This window comes from Pelodiscus sinensis, chromosome 1 (genome assembly GCF_049634645.1).
Source record: "Pelodiscus sinensis isolate JC-2024 chromosome 1, ASM4963464v1, whole genome shotgun sequence".
In the NCBI taxonomy this organism is placed as follows: Eukaryota; Metazoa; Chordata; order Testudines; family Trionychidae; genus Pelodiscus; species Pelodiscus sinensis.
In genome coordinates, this window is record NC_134711.1 from 303664705 (window position 1) to 303685508 (window position 20804).

The 20804-nt window shown below is 41.2% G+C and overlaps 1 protein-coding gene across 2 annotated transcripts in view; it reads right to left on the reverse strand.

Annotated features, from left to right (window-relative positions):
- Nucleotides 1-13364: 13364 nt before the first annotated feature.
- PGR (progesterone receptor) overlaps nt 13365-20804 on the reverse strand; it is a 91931-nt gene continuing 84491 nt past the window's right edge. The window contains exon 7 of one of the 2 annotated variants that reach the window (XM_075919277.1): nt 13365-18643. In XM_075919277.1, coding sequence (XP_075775392.1) covers nt 18488-18643 — 156 coding nt within the window. In that variant the 3' untranslated portion in view covers nt 13365-18487. The remainder of the gene's footprint in view (nt 18644-20804) is intronic. The other variant, XM_006110833.4, reaches the window with a different exon arrangement.

Below are 20804 nucleotides of genomic sequence, written 5' to 3' on the forward strand. Positions count from 1 at the left end.
AACCTGGGGGCTGTTTTATTGCAGTGTAGTGGTTCAGGCTGTAGCCCAAGATCTGGGGCCTTCCCACATAACAGGTTCCTAAAACTTAGCGTCCAGCCTGACCCTGGAAGTCTATACAGCAATTTAAACAGCCCCACAGCCTGAGCCTCACAAGAGAAAGCCCGCTGGCGTGGGCCAGTCACTGGTGTTTAATTGCTGTGTAGACGTGCCCCTAAAGCCCCTTTCTAACCAAAATAAGATTCTTACACAATCGCCTCTCTTTTTCTGCATCTCAAACTAAACATAAGCTTAAAGGGGTAAGTCACAAAGTAAAGTAAACACATCCTCGGCAGCAAAAATACAGGAATCAGCAGGGCACAGTTTTGCATGAAAATTCGGTCTTTGTTTACGTCTAAAGCTAAAAGAAGAGCCTGTCTTGTACTGTAAGGATATAGTTCAACACACAATTAGTTGAAGTTTTAGTTTACTAACCTTACTCCTTTACAAAGAGCTGGTCTGTCTTATTTGCTCCAGGGAAATGCTACTAGGTTCTTTTTCCTTCAGCACCTTTTGCTTGACAGGATTAAAAAACAGAAGTGATTGGTTGAACATATATATTTATATCTGTGTCTGAAAAATACAGTCATAATTCAGAAGACTTGTTCAAAAAAATAAATTCAAATGCATTTGTTGCATAAGGGTGACATACATTTGGCAGGCTTCTGCTCTGCTACATAATTACTCTCTTCTATATTGCAAAGGGTGCTCAACCCCTGCTCTACCCAAGGCCCCACCTATGCCTCACCTTTTCAGACTCCTGCTTTGCCCCCACTCCACCACATCCTGCCTCTTGCTGTCAGCCTCAGTAGGTGCGGGAGCAGGCTGAGGGTAGAGGGTCTGGGTGGGAGGGAGGTGCAGAAGTGGCATAGGAGTGTGAGATCTCATCAGAGAAGAAGTGTGAGGGAGATGGGGATCCGGGAGATGGGGGTCCGGGATCTGGGCAAGGAGAGGATGGGGATGGTTCTGCATCCCAAGCACAGCCTCCCACTGCTCCCATTGGCTGTGATTCTGGCCAATGGAAGCAGTGGGGAAAGCTCCAGGCAGCCCTTCCCTGCGCTGTCATTTCCCCAGATGGGGGGGAAGGAGGAACGGAAGCACGTGGAGCTGCTTGCTCCCTTTGCAGACCAGATCCAGCCTGCGAGGCTCAGGGCTCCCACACATGCAGCAGGAAGCTGGTGCTGGCGCTCCAAACTTTCAGGGGGGAAAGCGTGGCTGGAGCCCCAGCATGGGCTTTCCTGCTGTAGGGGCCAGGAGGCTGAGCCTCAAGCCACGGCCGATCTGCAAGGCAACTGCAGACCACTAGTGGTCCACGAGCTGCACTTTGAGAACCACTGCTCTCACCACAGAGGCTGACTCCTGCTCTGATAATTAGGCATGACCAAGCAGCCAAAGACCAACACAGAGGGAACTAAAGCTGATATGGTGACACTGTGATAAGTTAACACCCAGCTTATCACCTGGAGAAGGGAAACAAGAAGAAACTTAGCACCTGGGGACAAGAAACTGCTCTAATCTTGCTTGTCTGTGGACAGGCAGAACTGACTTTCATTATGTGCACCAATATAGAGGTGATGTATCACATAAGTCATTCTGCACATGGAAAGTATGTGGCAGAATTTAGACATCACCCCTGCTTATTTGAGATGAGGACGAAGATGCTTGTGCTTCCAACTTATCAGCTGCATCTAGACTGGCAAGTTCTTCCGCAAATACTATGCTGCTCCCGTTCAGGAAAAAGCCCTCTTGCGCAAATGTATTTGCGCAAGAGGGCCAGTGTAGACAGCTAAAAATTGTTTTGCGCAAAAAAGCCCCAATGGTGAAAATGGCTATTGGGACTTTCTTGCGCAAAACTGCATCTAAATTGGCATGGACGCTTTTCCGCAAGAAGTGCTTTTGCGCAAAAGCGTCCATGCCAATCTAGACGCTCTTTTCCGCAAATGATTTTAACAGAAAAACTTTTCCATTAAAAGCATTTGCAGAAAATCATGCCAGTCTAGACGTAGCAACTTGTTTGGGGTTTTTGAAAGAATGGGTATTGAAATATATCTTTACATTCCTTAGCAATGATGTAAAGTCCACTGGCTTTCCATTGTACTTACAGTAACAAATTGAAATGCATAACTAACCTACTGCCACAGCCTTTGCCAAAGATCATGGTGTGTTTTTTAATATAAACATGCAAGGCTTCATAGAAGCATACAGTAAGCTACATAGCCAGTAAAGAAAGGAGTCTTTATTCACTTGAAAATGCTTTGGTAAATGCTTTTGCCAGCATAACTGAGAAGTTGATTGGCTAGATTTACTTAGCTGCAGTATATTTCACTTGTCATTACTGACATGGATCTGGTGTAGCCTTATAAGGGATTAGAGTCCAGTCCAAGTGAGAAACATTGGCCATCTATTTTTGTTGTTGCTTCTGTTTCCTTCCTGCAATAAACAGTCTGGTTTTGTCAGATCCAAATGGAAAAAAATTGCTTATCTTAGCTGTAGTTAGTTTCAAAAACAGTTCAGCAAATATGCCTCTCCTTGTGCCTGCCCTCCGCATTCCCAGCCATGCAGGGAGGTACATCTGAGAAGTGAACATAAGAATCAGTGTAATGAACCAGCTACCACACCACAATAAAGACAGCATCAGCACAATCAGACAACCAAAAAAAGCCCTTGTCTCTTTTTTCCAGCTCTGCCTGTTTTCAGGTGGCTTCCGTATAAATATTTACTATAGAATCATGTGAAAGCTGGGCATTTAAAAAAAAACCCAGCCAGTTCAGGGGGGTAACGATAACGGCCCTTCTTCTGATTGTGTGGGATCTGGGAAAACAAGCTGTAGCATGAACAACTAGCATGATGGCTCAGGCCGATAGGAATGTCATGCACAGCCATTACTCAAGCGAATATACTGGAATGAATGGAAAATCCCAGGGTGAGGGCACTATACATTTAGATAAATAGTTGAACTTCTCAGCATGTATCCAAAATGGTGAGGCTGCTGCAGGAGAAGACGAAAGAGCAAGTCAAGCAGCAACCCAATCTCAGGTTGGGGAATTGTCCCTGGAAACCTTCAAATGCTGGCACCTGTGCCATTATTTTTATAGAGCAAGCGATGCAATAAGGGGAAGACTGATGCAATCCGTAGGGTTCTGGCTTAAGACCCAGGAAACCTGCATTCCTTTCCCTGTTGTCTCCTGGATTTCCTATGCGACCAGGGAAAAGTTACTTAGTTGCTCGGTGTCTTAGTCCCCCATCTGTGAAATGGGGATAAGAGCACTGTCCTACCCCTGCAGGGCAGGGTGAGAATACATGCATTACAACAGGTGGTGAAGGCTTTGACATCTCCAGGCAAAAAGCAGTGCATAAGAAACAGGCATTATTATTAATCACAAGAGTCTGGCTTACCTGGTAGCCATATGGTGAGTGGAGGGAGAGGGCTCTCACTGAAACATCCATCTCACACGAACCACAGTGAACAGGGGAAGTTAAGATGTGAAACCATTTTCTGAGTCATTCTCCTCCTCCTCTCTGTGGTCCTGGCTTTGTGGTACTGGTTAAACTGATTTGCCTGTAAGGTCTTTAGGCCAGACTTTTTTATATACAGTACCTAGGGTCCTGGTCCTAGGTGCTGACATGATACAAATAATTACAATCTTCATAGCCAGGTACTCAGCTTGTGTAAATGTGCATTACTCCATTGGCTTCAGAGGAGCAACACTGATTTACACCAGTGGCCCTATGTTTTTAAGGCTTTGGAAATTGCTCAGTTCCTAAGTATTGTTTAGAACCATTAGGTGTCACTCAGGCAGGAAAAAGGAGAGCATTTCTAGCTACTGGGCTGACTTATCTAAAGGACAGTGCAAACAGGTTCTTCTTTTCCTTGGCCAGTCAGTCCTTTTCCCCTCCTAGCTTGGCCTCCCACTATGCCTCACCTTTCCCTGCTGCCAATTCCTCACTTAGGCCCAGATCTAGCAAGGTGCAAGCAGCACATAATGACAGAGCAAGATTGGGTCTGGCATAAAGTCCTGACTGCCTCCCAAACAGGTGGAGACGTAAACTTGGCTTCAGTCTTTCAGTTCACAACCCCAGGGACGTGGGCCCTTTGTTTTTTGGTTCCCACATCATTTTCTTAGGCTCAGTAAATCCTACCATTTAAAAAAATGACACCAGCAGGGGGTGGTTTCTGCCGCTTTCACCTTTAATATTCTGTAATCTATGGCAGGCAAGTCACCTTGTTTTTGTTTTTTTTAATTACCAATTCAAAGGCCTATTTTACATGCCATTTGACTTAAACTGTAAATGGCTTGCATCTTTCTTTAGCAGTACAGAGGCCTTGTTAAAATTTTACCCCATCCTTCCCATGCAGGCCTTCATTTGGAAATTGGGGCCCTTTGCTTAGTCTGTCTCAATATATCAATTGATTGTCATACATAATATGTTTTTCCACTAGCTAAACAATACCTATTATTTTTATACTCCTGGTAATATCTGGCTTTCACAGAAAGAATCAAGTTCTGAGAGGATTGTCAGCATTACACTGTTGATAACCCCCCCTCCAGCATATTTCACTCTTTACGTTCTCATTGGAGTTAGTTCCTGATAATCTAATATATAAAGGAGAATGTTTGTATGTTTGTGCGCTAATAACTTGGACACTATAAGAGCTACCGTAACCAAACTTTGCATGGGATAACTTTTTATCCAGGAGAAGGTTTTAAGGTACTGTGGGAGGGAAGAGATGAGAGACTGACGCCTCTCCTCTGGGCTGCACGGAGATTGGCAGTGCAGGGAGGAGCGGCTTCCCGGGGGAAGCGGTGAGGGCAGTCACTCACTAAGGCTGGCTCCCTTCCCCCTCCCTCCCCTCAGGCTCCTCACCTCGGTTATATCAACTGTCAACTTATATTTCAACAATGTATACTGACAAAGTGCAGTCACTTAAAGTAGTTGAAATTGATTTGGAGACATCTTGCTTTTCACATAGACAACTCTATGTTGTGTGTTCAAGAGTTGGAAGTGGAAAACATTTGTACATATTTGTTAAGAATAATGAAACAAAAAATATAGTTTACAATAAAGTTTTTGATAACATGTAAAATTGGTTGTTTTATACTTTTTTAAAATATTTTTTAATCCCTATAGAACTCAGTACAACTTTTCTACCATTCAAAAAACGATAGTGGACTACAGTTTTTCTAAATTTTGTTCCTCCACTTTCCTGAGCAATGCTGGGTAACTTTCGCTAGTGAGGGAATAAATGTATCCTGGCTGAATTAACGCTGAAGCAAAATCTCCAGGATATATGGCTACGTCTAGACTGGCCACAAATTCCGGAAAAGGGATGCAAATCAGGTAAGTCAAGTAGGAATAAGAGATCCTCTGGAAAAGGGCTTTATTCCAGAGGATCGCGCCAGTCTAGATGCTTTTTTTCCGGCTTTTCCCCAAGCCGGAAAAAAAGCGGCGGACATGTTTATTTAAATCCGCGGGGGATATTTAAATCCCCTGCGGATTTCCCTATGCTGACTTACCTGATTTGCATCCCTTTTCCGGAATTTGTGGCCAGTCTAGACGTAGCCTATGTGTTACTGAGTGAGCAGGGGGCACTCCAGTGAATGTTGTTGGCCCAGTTAGCTCAAGAAATTGTTTTGTTAAAACTCATGGCCTGGCCAGGTTGTTTTTATTAGGAGGAGAAACTGAGGACATGAGTAGTACACATCCTTGATGCAATCCTATTTACAAAGAAACGACACAAAATCCCATGTCCCTGAACACAGTAGAAACAACTAACAGGCAGTTTCCTTGTTCAGAAATCCTAGCTCCTTTCCAGCCAATCTTATGGCCCAAGGAACTGTCTCTGCAGCCTCTCGGAGACAATCGACCACTTGTTGCTTTTGCTTTCTCCTGGTTCCTGTCTGTTTTTGACATGGACTTCCAGCAGTCAGTGTCCCAGTCCCAGCATTTGCAATGCATCTTTTGGAAACACGTCTTATTCTCCATGCATTCTTGCACAGCGCTTTCCATCTGGCCTTGTAGCTTCTATTGTTTCTGGTTCAATTATCCATGAACGAGCTTAATCACTCCTTACGTTTAGCCTGAATGAAAGTCCATCAGCTCTAACTTGGTCTGTGATTTCCCACAGATTGAAGATATGCTGGCTGGCAGCCACCAACACCTTCCAGCACAAAAATCTGCTCTGCGTCCTTTCTCCCTGGATGCCATCAGGTGACTACACAGTGCCTTGGTCTGTTTGGCTATTGTGCTCGTAACTCCTTGTGTATGTAGTATTTCTTATTAGCCCCCACACTCCAGGGCCTTGAGGAAGGCTTAGTCTCCCATTCAAATGCCTAAGGAAGTTTCCTTTCACAGCTAGGGTTAGATTGAGAGGAAAGTTGGGAGCTGAGCCAGTGTAAGGGTATGAGGTGTTCTCACACCAATAATAATTCAAAGCAGAAGGATGCCCCACATATTCCCAGTGTACAATATCAGTTTAGATAAAAGAAATATCACCAGGAAAGAGCACAAGTAAATCCTCCATGGGAGAAAGATTTACTGAATCAGTACAGGGAAATACATTCATATGTGTCTCTTCTCCAATATAGGCAGCAGCAATGATGAGAAAAAAGTTTCTGCCATCACTGTAGACAAAGAAGGCTTGCTATAATTTAAAGGTGCAGTGCACAGAAAGCAAAAGCATAACAGTCATGCTGTATATGCTACAATGCCAACATAAGTACAGAATGATTATACAGCTTATCTTGCATTTGGTCAGTTTCTTGTGTTCCATCTTTATCTCCTCCATTCTGTTTACAGATTTTTTTTAGAGAGAGAGTTTTAGACAAAAGATTATATTTCTTCTACTTACTCCTGATTTCTGGGATTTTCCGTCTTTATATCTGTCTGTCTTTATATCAGTTCATCTAGATGATCAAGTGAACAGATATCTGCTTCATGCAAAAAGATAACCAAGTCAATATCCATAGCAGCTTTTGTGTTACAGGGTCTGATAGTCCTGTCACACATAATGAGGATTTCAATTATGTGGCCTTTTATCAGCCATTGATTTAACCAGAGGCTTCAAACTCAATTGATTTAACTTCTTCAGCTCAAATCATGGACGTTAAATTTTTAACTCTCTTCGCCCCTTCTGCTAAAAAAAAAAAAGTAACAATAATACCTAGCTCTTATATAGTGCTTTTCATCCACACATGTGCATTTGTTATATATCTATTATATATTTTCAAGAGCTTGTGGATTTCTTTGGGCAAAATTAAGTCATACTTTGCAATTACCTAGAAATACCACATTTTGCATAAACAATCCTGCCACTTAAATTAGCTGAATGCACTACTTTTTACACCAGAATATGCTGGGTGTAAGGCTTACATCAGTACGCTTGTTGTTCATCAGAAAAAAAAGTCATGACTATTATGATGAGAGTTAATAAAAAATATTTGCTTACAAAATTAAAATCGAGTCACCTATTCAACTGTCATTTTAGTGCAAAGAAAATGTTTACTATTACAAATCACAAAATAATTCAAATTTGTTACGGAAAGTGTAATGGAAACTTTGAGTTTCTGATTCAAATTTACTGTTTATAGTAATTATTCAATAAAATGAATAATGTTTGAAGTTGAAATCCTACAAATTTAAAACTTCTTTTACTTCCTTTTTGCAAGCACATTAATAAAATATTCTATCACGTATCTTTAATTTCTTGAACTTTCCTTTAAGTGTAATCTACAAAAAATGACTTTACTCAGTCAACAACGGGCCTCACCTGCTAGTAGATAAGTTATAACATAATAGGGGTATAAAAGCTGATTAAAATCAAATTTTGCAAGCATCATATATAAATAATGAGGACCTCAATCTCAGATAAATGCATGAAACCACAATGCTGACCATTTTTCATTTGATTTCTTCAACTTTTAAATAAATTCTGAGCTGGATAAAAAAAAATTCTACTATTTGACAGTGAGGATATTTTATTAAATCACTACCAGCATGTCATATCCCTGGGTTTTCCCATGAATCCAAATAAGCCAAAATTATGTGTGGCTTCCACTCTATCAACACTTATGCAAGCTCTGAACCAAAGAAAAACACTGGCTACTATAGCAGTGAATGAATTTCTTCAGTCAGGAAGCTGTTCATTTTATCAGCTATACTGGACCCGACAGGGTCAATCAAGTTGAAATTAGACACCATGGCTGCAGACTCAGCTAATACCTTATAGGAAGAATGATGTTGGTGGTCACAAATTAATGTTCAATGACCTCACAATACTACATAGTTCATGTTACCTCCCAATTCCCTTGTAATCAGGGATTTAAACACCTCTCGTATTCCTGCATGTTAAGCACATGCACATCTCTAGTTTATTGGACATGACACAACATTAGCTAGGCAACACATTTTACAAAAATACTTGAGTTCTATTTTAGACTTACAAATATATAGACATCAGTTCTCTTCACTGGAAAATACAGAAATCTTATACAAGTCTTAGATCAGCATTTTTATAAAAATAACAGGAACAGAGTGGAAATTTGTGGCCATCACTTACACTCCTGATTGTTCAATACAGAGAATTATTAACACCAATCTAAATGTCGTTTCAAATGAAATATAAATATTTAGCACTTCTGTAGTGTTTTCCATTCAGGATCTCAAAGCCCTCATCGAGTGCTAGTGCATTGAGCTTCCCAACAATCTTGTGAGACAAGGAAGGAAGGATTATTATCTTCATTTTACGGAAGTGAAAATGACAAACAATGTTTACAGTGACATGGAGATCAGGAAGTAAATGGAGTATTTCATGACTCTTAGGTCTGTACTTCAATTAGTAGATTGTGCTTCTTTTCTCAGAGGCAATGTTTTTTATTATTATGTATAAAGAAATTCAGGATGTTTCAAATGTAAAGACTTCCTATATATACTAGAATATGTTGCAATGCATTCAGAATTTCCTTGATGCTCCATTTATAAAAGGCTAGATTCTGATAACCTTACCCAGAGTGAAGTGGGTTGTGCCCATGAAAGCTCACGATACCATCTACATGTTTTGTTAGTCTTTAAAGTGCTACTAGACTGTTTGTTGTTTTTTAAGTTTTCCTCTTAGACTAACTTGTCTATAAAGCCTCTGAAGCTTTTAGTTACTTCATAGGCAGTCCAATAAATGCCACTGTAGCTTGGGCTGTTCAATCTGAGTAAAGGGATCAGAATCTGGCTCAAAGAAATGCCATTAGAATTGAACAGAGCCAAGCCTTCTTTCCTCCCACTGCAAATACAGTGCAGCTATTGAAGTCAGTGAAGTTGCACGTGTGTTAAGCTGGAGCAAAAGGAAAAGTAGGCTCTATAATTGTAAGCAGTAAATTGTGAGTTAAAAGAAATGTAAGTGGGGTGGGGTGTGCCTGTTTACTCAACTTGTGTAAATGTGCACATAGAGCTTTTAATGAGGGTGAGACTTTAAAAGAACCTCATTATGTCCTAATACATTACATTTTTACATAACCCATAAGAGCCAAATTAAAATATACCTTTATAGAAAACAAAAAGTTTCTCTGTTTTATTATTAAAAAGACCACAATATAAATGTTAACATCTGTCATTGAAATGTCACTTTCCATTCTGAAAGATTAAAGTTGTGATCCCAAGTGCATGTTAGGTACAGATGAAATCTCATCCTAGGACTGAAAGTGCAATTGAAAGGTATCATTGCATGAGTTAAATGAATGATGGTGGTGAGATCTTGTACCATGCACTTACTTCTGCACATGAAGATAAGACATCTAATCTGTACCTGATTTAATTTTTGCTGGCAAAATAAACTGCAGTCTAAAACTGTGTGAATTGTGTAAGGGAACCATCTATTCTATTGTATCTACATCTATGTATCAAGAATGAGTATGAGAGAGAAATTTTAAAATAAAAACAAGTAAATATTTCAATTATGCAAGCTTTGTGTTTCATATCTTTCAGAACAAGTACTGCATGAAATTCCATTACCCACAGAGAGGGCTTTAATCTTGCATTTGGATACTCTTAGTAATAGCTGAAATTGAGAACATTTTTAAATAGATTATGGCTTCTAAAGATTTTTATAAAGCTTTAAAAATAAATCAAAACCATAAGGTGACACTTTTTGAGTTAGATTTCCTCATGAGAATTAAACACTCAATTGACATTTAGAGACTTTACAACTATAAAACTAAGGATTTTACAAAAACGCATGTCACATATAGCCTATTAAAACTGCTAAATGATGACAGTTTAGTAAACTGGGATTTAAAGTCTTTGGTTTCTAATACAATCAATTATGATTGAATCCAAGCATGTCCATGTTCACAAGCTATCCAGCAAGGGAAAGTGCCTTTGTCTGTTTGGAGCCTTGTTTATTTTAGTGACGTGCCTTGCAGCTATGTGTCTTGGATTAGAGTCACAGTAGAGGATTAGAGTCATAGTAGAACAAGGTTTGCATGTGCTTTACTAGATGAGTAGTATTAATTCAGAGTGGACCTGTCCCTTAGTGTTCCTCTAATGACTGATATGTTACTTTCTTTCTACCTTTTTCTTATAGGTAGCTGTCTAACTACTATTGGACTATTCCTACTTTGTATGTTACTCATTTCAACCTACTGAGTGAATAGCATGTCAAAACAAACCAGTTACATTCACAACACATTAATCAGAGAAACTGAGCTATCAAGTGAATAATATGCTTTTTTAATCATCACAAAAGAAATATTCCCTCCCCGCTTTTATCTTTGAAGGGGAAAAACTTAAAAGCAAACCCTACATTCAGCACTCAGGTCACTGTGACACAAAGCAGCTCAAGTCAGTAAATCTAATAAGGCTGACAGTCTAGGCTGGGTCTGCCAGTATATCCGCAGGCTTCTGAGACGTGCAAAATTGGGAAGGCTTTGGGTATTGACTCTGCAGCAGCAGGCTGACTTCTCCAGCGGACAGAAGGGTCAGCCTTCTGCCCAAGGGGCAAAGAGGAAGAAGAATTAATGTTGTTCAGATCTATTACGAGGTGTAGAGAAAGGAGAGTTAATGTAAGCATACTTCCTGTATCCTCTAGCTTTGGGGTTGTGTTAACCTTTGGGAGCCACTCTCTTTTGCAAGATTTGGGAGTAGATGGATCTGGCTCAGTCTAATAGGTATTTATTTATGTGTCTGGCTCCTATCCCAGTTGTATTACCAACGGACATTACTTACAACATACACCTACAAGTATAAAGCTTTCAATACACAGATTCAGCACATTGGGAGACAGATCTTTAGTTGCTGTAAATGGATGCTTGTTCATTTGTTTTCATATACAGGTTGAATCTCTCTAGTCTGGCACCCTTGGGACCTGACTAGTGCCGAGACAGAGAATTTGCTGAACCATGGGAGGTCAATATTGTCTAGCAGCATTACTAACACTTCCACTGCTTAGTGGGCTCTTAGAAGACATTTAGGGGTAAATTAGAGCTAAATAATAGCAAAGAACACTGAGAGCCAGGACTGGTGGCTATAAACAAACTTTATGGGGCTGTAGACAACTTGGCCACACCCATGATAAGAGGACATCCAGACCATGGATGTTGCTGGACCAGAGTGCCAGACTAGAGAAATTCAACCAGTACCACCTTACCCCAGCAAAGGATCTGTCCCCACAAACCTCCAGCGCTTACATCTCCAGTGATCCCATCCTAGGGTCTACAATGACTCCACCACTAACTCATGCCTTTCCCTTAAAGCTGTGAATGTGCCCCATCCCTCCCCCACAGGTACCTACTGTACCAGCAAGTCTCCTCTCCCCCACTCTCAATCACTTTTGCTTCCTGGGGCAGTAGGGGATTCACTATTCACAATATTTTTTTCCTGCCATTGGTTTATATCCTCAGCTGAGTCATTTCTATGCTTTTGGATTAGGACACATGAGAGCCACTAAACAGTCAAAAGATCTTAACTGACCTTTTGATGCCACAAGCTCTCCATCTGGTACAAGTTTTTTAGATTAGGCTCAAGCTGAAAACTATGAAGTTAAATTGTTGAGCTTTGTCCCACCACCAGCAGCTTGGATTTCGGCCCCAACAAGGTTTTTTTTGGGGGGGGGGATGTAGAGAGGTTTATCTGTTTTATCCAACTGTATTAACTTGGCAGGTTTGTTTCAACTGTTCAAAGGAGGGCAGAGACACCCCTCAGTTATATAGGACTTTGCTCAGTCTCCTGCTCTTTAAAATGACAGACTCAGTCCTTAACTTTTTTTAGCCATGGCACTAGAAAATATGCTTGCAAAAGAGATCCAGGAACAGCCACATAACCCAAATAGGCTTGAGTGTGTGATGTTAGAACAGCAGGCCTGGTCCAAAGCCCACTGAAATCAAGGAAAAGATAGCCACTGACTTCAGTCAGCTCTGGATCCAGTCCAGATACAGAACACAGACTAAGGGTGTATCTAGACTATTGAGTTTTGTCGACAAAAGTGTACTTTTGTCGACAAAACTATACCTGCGTCTACACTACCGCTGAGTTCTGTTGACATAACGTCGACAGAACTCAGCAGTTTTGTCGACGCTGGTAAACCTCATTTTACGAGGCATAACACCTTCTGTCGACAGAGTTCTGTTGACAGAAGGTGTTATTGCCTGTAGGGTTGCGTCTAGACTACAGGGTTTTGTCAACAAAGCCGCTTGCTTTGTCGACAGAACTGAATGTGTCTAGACGCTCTATGTCGACAGAAGTTTTGTCGACAAAACTTCCGTCGACAAAACCCTGTAGTCTAGACGTACCCTAAGTATCAGAGGGTAGCTGTGTTAGTCTGAATCTGCAAGAACAAGAAGAAGTCTTGTGGTACCTTATAGACTAAGGGTATGTCTATACTTGCGGCCTATTTCAGAATAGGGCTGCAAATGTAGGCATTTGGAATTGCAAATCAGGCCCGGGATTTAAATATCCCATGCTTGATTTGCATCTTCCCGGCCGGGCACCATTTTTTGAAATTTACAAGCCCGGAATAACTGCCCGCGTCTACATGCGGCAGTGAAATGGGCGTTCGAAATAAAGCCCTATTTCAAATTACCTGTTATTCCTCCTGTAATGAGGTTTAACAGGTAGTTCAAATTAGGGCTTTATTTCGAACACCCGTTTCACTGCAGTGTGTAGACATGGGCAGTTATTCCGGGCTTGTAAATTTCAAAAAATGGCGCCCAGCCGGGAAGATGCAAATCAACCATGGGATATTTAAATCCCGGGCCTGATTTGCAATTCTGAATGCCTACATTTGCAGCCCTATTACGAAATAGGCCGCAAGTATAGACATACCCTAACAGATATATTGGAGCATAAGCTTTCGTGGGCAAAGACTGCATCTGACAAAGTGGGTCTTTGCCCACGAAAGCTTATGCTCCAATATATCTTTTAGTCTGTAAGGTGCCACAGGACTTCTCGTTCTCACACAGACTAACTTTCCTGGGATGCTTATTTTCTCTCTCTCTGCTGGAGCCGAGCAGTTTAATTTGCAAATCATTATATATTTGAAAAGCATTATGTATACACATGTACAAACCAATACACATGGCAGCTCTTAAAAAAAGATGAAAAATTTCAGTAACGGTAAAATGATCCGGGAAGGTTGATTTTGTTTTGAGTTGTTTTTTTGTTGTAAAGATCAGGCTGAAGCAGCAGAGGATAATAAAAAAAATCTTTGGGACAAGAAAATATAAAGCAGACAGAACAGCATGCCAATAACTGTAAGTGTTATGGACTAAACTCACTTTCCTAATTTTGCAGAAAACTAAATAATCAGTAGCATTATGGTAGAAAGAGAAAAAGAGCCATGCAATTTGCAGATAGAATGAGAAATTTTTTAATTAGTACAGTCTTCTCATAAGAAGGCAAGATTTTTTAAATGTAGCTTATTCATGTATGTGGTTGTTCTACAGCTCATTTTGCCCATAAGACTCTCCTATTGCTAGACTGTGCTGAAATTCAGCATGAGGAGATCCAGAATTGTGAGACCTTGTTTAACACCACTTACACAATCATTAAAGTGACAGTTTTAGAGATACTTGCAGCTTGCGGGTAAAAAATGACCTTAATCTTAACCATCCATGCAATGAAAAACTTTATATAGACAGAAATCCTCCAGAAAGCTAAGGTTATTACTGTGCTTACTGCTGGATTCCTGGACACATTTCTAGCCACTCAAGAGTTGCTGCACATTACACCTGTCCATTATGGAAAAACCTGTGTTTTGCTTACTGATACAAAACAGTTGGTATCAAAGACAGATGATAGTTTCAAACCAGGAAGGAAAAACAGCTTGAGAAATTACATGGGGATTGGGACAGGAAAAGCTCAAAGCTGTTTTGTCTAAATGTAGATGATGCAGCAGTGAATAAGGGATTTTCAAATGGCATGAAAACCAAATTTCAACTGACTTATCAGGTGATGATATCCTGCAAAATATACAACTGTGAGCATACTGCTATGGATGATCTTTTCTGAGACCAAGGGTATGTCTACACTACAGCACTAATTTGAACGAACTTAATTCGAATTAGTTAATTCGAACTAAGCTAATTCGAACTAACGCGTCTAGAACTAAAAACTAGTTCGAATTAGCATTTTGCTAATTCGAACTAGCATGTCCACATTGAGTGGACCCTGAACCGAGGTTAAGGATGGCCAAAAGCAGTGCCGGCAGGGCATCAGATGAGGACTTGGAGCGTGGAGCTGCTGTCTCAGGCTAGCTGAGGGCTGTGCTTAAAGAGACCCGACCCCCACCCCAGACAGACAGTTCTCAGGGGTGCCCCGCTTGCAAAGCAGTCCTGGCTTGGAGTGCCCTGAGTGCCCACACTCGGCACATCACACCACTCGGCCATCAGCCCGGCTGCACTTGCCGCAGGCTGCCGTAAGGGGGAGGGGTTCAATCGGGGGGCTGCAGGAGAGTTTCTACCCCGAGGAGCCTGCAGAGCCACCACAGTCCTCCTGATTAGGGGCTTGTACCCCATTCCTCCCTCACCTCCTTCCACTTACCCCTCTTTAGCCCCCCCCTCCTGATGTACAAAATAAAGAACACGTGTGTTCAAAAATAAACTCTCTTTATTGAACAAAACTCAGGGAGACTGGGAAAAGGAGGTGGGAGAGGGGAAGAGAGAGGCTGGGAGAGGGGAGGGCAACTAAAATGATCAGGGGTTTGGAACAGGTCCCATATGAAGAGACGCTAAAGAGACTGGGAGATTGAGGGGGGATAAGATAGAGGTCTATAAAAGCACGAGTGGTGTGGAGAGAATGCATAAAGAAAAGTTCTTCATTAGTTCCCATAATAGAAGGACTAGAGGACACCAAATGAAATGAAGGGGTAGCAGGCTTCAAACTAGTAAGAGAAAGTTGTTCTTCACAAATCAAATAGTTAACCTGTGGAACTCCTTGCTGCAGGAGGCTGTAAAGGCTAGAACTAGAACAGAGTTTAAAGAGAAGTTAGATAAAGTCTTGGAGGTTGGGTCCATGGAGTGCTATTAGCCAGGGGGTAGAAATGGTGTCCCTGGCCTCTGTTTGTGGAAGGCTGGAGATGGATGGCACGAGACAAATGGCTTTGTCATTGTCTTCGGTCCATCCTCTCCAGGATCCCTAGTGTTGGCTGCTGTCGGCAGACAGGCTACTGGGCTAGATGGACCTTTGGTCTGACCCAGTATGGCCATTCTAAGCTCAGGGTCGGGGGTTTCACTGGACCACCCTGATTTTCATGCAAACCTGCTCCTGGGTGTCCAGGCTGGCAGCTATCCTGCCCTAGACGGCCGCTTTCCTGTGCCTAGTGCAGAGATCGTGGATGAGGTCCACGATCTCCGCACTAGACCAGGTGGGCGCCCGCCTCTTGCGGACCTGGGCAGGCTCCCGGGAGCCTCCAGCCTGGTCCCAGGAAGAGGCGGAGGGCTGGGTGGCAGCGGGTGGCTGGTTCGTGCCGTGCCAGGTGCAGAATCTGCTGGCTGGGTGCCTTTAAGGGCTCCGGGGCCGGGAGGGGGGCAGGCGAGTTTCCCTGATGGTGCCCAGAGTGGCCACCAGGGCAAGCTGGGGAGGGCTAGCCTCCCACTAGTTCGAATTAAGTGGCTACACAGCCCTTAATTTGAACTACTTAATTCGAACTAGGCATTAGTCCTCGTAGAATGAGGTTTACCTAGTTCGAATTAAGCGCTCCGCTAGTTCGAATTAAGTTTGAACTAGCAGTTTGCCTGTGTAGCGCCTATCAAAGTTAATTCGAACTAACGTCTGTTAGTTCCAATTAACTTTGTAATGTAGACATACCCTAAGATCTTAAAAAGTTCATTAGTTTGGATTTTTTTTATTTACCATTTATTTCCAAAAAGATGGCTTAGGCACTTGCTGATGACACCCCTGAAGCAAGTGTAAGCTATTTTGGAGGTACCTGTCATATAAAGTGTGTTGCCAGAGCACTGAAGGCAGCAATAGAAAATTATTATTAAAATGGTACCACCTGGAACATACTGCAGAAAGAGAGACAGAGATTTATACAGCCTGAATTTAGGGGCATTCTTAAGGCACTCATATTCACTGTTCCATGTTCCAAATTCAAAAGTGGGATGTTTAGGGTGATTTTATGGCATGGCAAGAATGTTTGTTTTAATAGGTCACTCACTGGCCATGCATTTAGTGAAGGATAAATCTCACCAGTTTTTCAGGACATGCAGCAATGTTCACCTTCCCAATGAGTTTGAAGAAATGGTATTATACCATGGATTAGTGAGCACATGGGGGGGTGGGGGTGGGAATCATGTAGCCTAGGTACAAATTTAAATAGTGAAAGCAAATATTACTTATAAAAACACCCCACCAGCACTCTGGTAATGCAAAACCAAAGAACTCTTTCTACAGTGTAAACCTGTAATTTATTAAAATATAAATGCTTTATGAATCCGAGTTAAAGTCAGGTTGTGGTGGAAAGAGAATCAAAATCACTTGCCCATGGAAAGTTACAATTTCAAATCTGGTAAAAAACAAAGTAGCATTGTTCCAGCTTACCTAGGAACATTTCTCTTCATCCTGCTGGTTCTGTTTGTGTAACTAGTTGGTAACCCCTGGGGAAGGCATTTGGGGGGGGATTTTGGAGAAATAGGACATGCTTACAAGGGCAGATAAAAACCACTAATTCGTGTAATGATTTTGTAGCCTAATAGTGAGTCTTGTTTCCCCTTGACCTATGTCTCTCTAGCTTGAATGTGCCTGAAGGAAGCATGTGAGGTGTTTCATATCTATTTCATATAAAGTATTACAGCAATTCTTCAGTAAAACCTTTCACTCCCATTATAAAATTTAAGTCATTCTCTTTGATCACATAAGGGTACTTTACTTGTACTCACAGCCCACATTAACCTCCATTATAATCATTCCAATTATAGCAACTTGTCTTTATAAACCTCACAATGCTTAGGTCCACTGAATGACATTATAACGAGACTGCTGTGTATCAAAGCTTATGTAATCATTCTTTCCATTTCTTTTTGTATTTGATCTCTCTCTAATTTGATTTTATTGGGTGTCTGAGTTAATCCAGTAGCACATTAAGATCACCAAAGTAGTCATTAAATATTACTGAATGTTAAAGAGAGATATGTAACTAGAATGTATTTAAAGTGTCTAAACTATACCGTAGGGGCTAATGAAAAAAATTAAAATCTCCAAGTTTAAAATTAGAGTTAAGTAGTTTAGCTTACAGATAAGTGTCATATTGTTAGGGAGACTAATAACAGCAGGATGTGTCTGTGTGTATTCATTGATTTCAGTGGGAGGCAAACACTGACAGGTCCCTAATTTTCGCAGAGAATTGCTTCGGTTTTTCTTTGGCATGGACACACACACACTCTCTCTCTCTCTCTCACAAAATGTGCATTTTGTTGCCACTATTCTAACTACTTGTGAAGATACTGTACCACTATCAACCTAAACCTGGATAATGTACTTTGAAATGCTACTTTAGAGAGGCAGGTTAATAAAATAAAAGGGGAAATTTCCATAAGAAAATGTGTCTAATATACATTTTAATGTCCTCAGACCTTTAATATTTATACATATGCACACTGACCCTCCCATCCATTACACTCCATGTCACAGCAGAAGTTTTCAAGGAAGAATATGAAAGAAAAAATGTACAAGATAACTTCTTAGACTACTAAAGATTTCCCTTGTTAAGTATTGTTCTTGTGAAGTTCTAAGGAGCAACCTATTTTGGCTTACAAAACTTTTCTTATGACAAATAGCAGGTGTGATTTTAACAGTAAAATAAATCAGGAGCATACAACATGGACATCAAACTTACACAGTAAGGTGGTAGGTGTGGTAAACAGAACAAATATCCTAAAGTCCTGATGCTGCGAAATCCTGATCAAAACAAAGAAATAAAAAAGGCACAAAATAAAAAAAGCCTGTCTCTTCAGGAAGAAAAAAAAACATTTCATTTTTTGTGAAAGAGGAGAGGTTTCACCATCCCTGCCAGGATCTTGGGTAGCTGAGCAGCAATCACTTCTGACATCATTTCTGGGAATTCGACACTCAGTGCCCGGGACTGAAGAAATGTGTTCAAACAGAACAGGTGGAGTTGTTTCACTAGCTGGTTTTAATGAAATACAAATGGGAGAATTTAGATGGCTGATAATACATGCTATATTATCTAAACATGACCAGATTGTTTATTTTAAATGCCTAACTCAATGTCTACATGTCTATCCATAGGAGCCTACATCTCCCATGCTTGACCCCCTCCTCATCGCAGGCTCCAACCCACGCCTCTTCCTGCCCCTGTTCCACCTCCACTCTGCCTCTCCCCCCAGTGCATCCCATCCCCACTTCTTCTCCTCCCTCCAAGAGCCCCCTGGCTCCACAAAACAGATGTTTGCAGTAGGCACAAGGAGCTGGGGCAGGGAGGGAGGAGTTGATCAGTGGGGCTGCTGGTGGGCAAGAGGCACTGAGGAAGGTAGTTGGGGGGGGGGGGGAGGCGCTGACTGCTGGTGGCTGCTCTAGCCCCAGAGCACCCACAGGGTTGGTGCCTATCTGACTGTCACCCATGAAATCACATCAGTCTTGTCTTGCAAACCAAAAGGTCTTTTCACTTCAGAAGTCATAAAGATACCTAAGTGAACACTTCATTGTACAAAGAATGGGGTAATTCGCTACCTCCGTTGTCAAATACCTCCAGCTTCATTCAGTGGACAGCACAAAGCAATACTTATTTAATCTGTTTTTATTTTCATTGTGCAACAGGTGGTCCAGTGATTTATTCACTGCATGTTACACAAGCCTGTTCTGAAAATAGAATTATCAGTTTCCTCATTGGCTTTTCTATGTGGCTCACCAGTATTGTAACTGAATCCTTTACTAATACCAGTTTATCTTCACAAAACCCCTGTGAGGTGAGCATGTGGCATTATTCCTCAGACTACAGATAGGGAACTGAGGCACAGAGATTAAGGGGGAAAGTGCACAATAATTTTGTGCATCTTATTTGAGGGATTCAGAACATGATTTTTCAAATGCTACACTGCAGCATTGCAAAGAGGCTTTCTATGATCAGTGCACACAGCTCCCACTAACTTCAGTTGCAGCAGTAAGTGCTCAGCACTTCTGCAGATTAGATCCTAAGGCATCAAATTGGGCAGCCAGAAAATGAGGAACACACAATTAGTGACCATCTGTGTAAAGTCTGGATTGCCCAGAATCACAAAGAAATTCTGAGACAGAGGCAGGAATAGACACTACTTCTCCAGGGCATCATCCACCTGCCTTAATCCAAAGACCATCCTTTTTTTAATCTGGAATCCTCTGACTCTTTCATTGCACACCTTCAAACTACAGCTGGGCGAATAATGGATTTATTTTTTTGGTTTTCTAGCATTTCCAAAAAATGGAAAAAATTAATTTCAGGTCCAAACATTTTGTTTAGAATGTGAGCATTCTGAATGTTTTTAAAATAAAAGTAATTTCTAATTAATAACTTTTAAATATTTTGTTTAAAATTTTTCAAAACTAAATGTTTCTATTTTACTAGCTTTTTTTAGATTGTGTTTGACCAGATCAACCGAACAAAATCTATATGAATTCACAAAAATGTTGGTGTCACCAAATCTACATTTTCACCAAAAAATAATCTTGATCTAATGATTTTGCACTACTCTGCTTCCAACTTTTGCACTAAACAAGGCAGACAGGGACCTCCTTTAATATACTATCCTGGTTCATTCCCAGAGCAGATCGATTTTGTGCACTGAATCCATTTTCTGTATCCTATAGAAAACACAGTCAGAATGTGATTCATCACATAACAAATTAAAGGAATTAGGGAAGTGGACTGGACTCAAGAATTCAAGGCTCTGAATGTGGAGGAGGCTTGGAATTACTCTGTCAAAATTGCAGCAGCTATCCAAAGCTTGCATGTCAAGCAAGGAGAAAAAATTCACAGGGAGGGTTACAGAACAAGTTGGATGAACAAGAATCTTCAACAGGTGATTAAGAGGAAGTCTACAAGGAATTACAAGGAATGGCAGATGGGAGGGATTAGCAACTAAAACTACTACTTGGCTGTCAGAAAAGATAGGAATGAAGTGAGAACTGCCAAATGCCAAGCAGGATTGAACCTCGCAAAGGCAATTAAAACCAATAATATAAGATTCTATAGCCACATACATAAAAAAGAAAAAGTGGGATCACTAAGCACTGAGGGATGAGGTAGAGATGAAAGATTATCTAGGCATATTTTGCCTTAGATTTTAATGAGG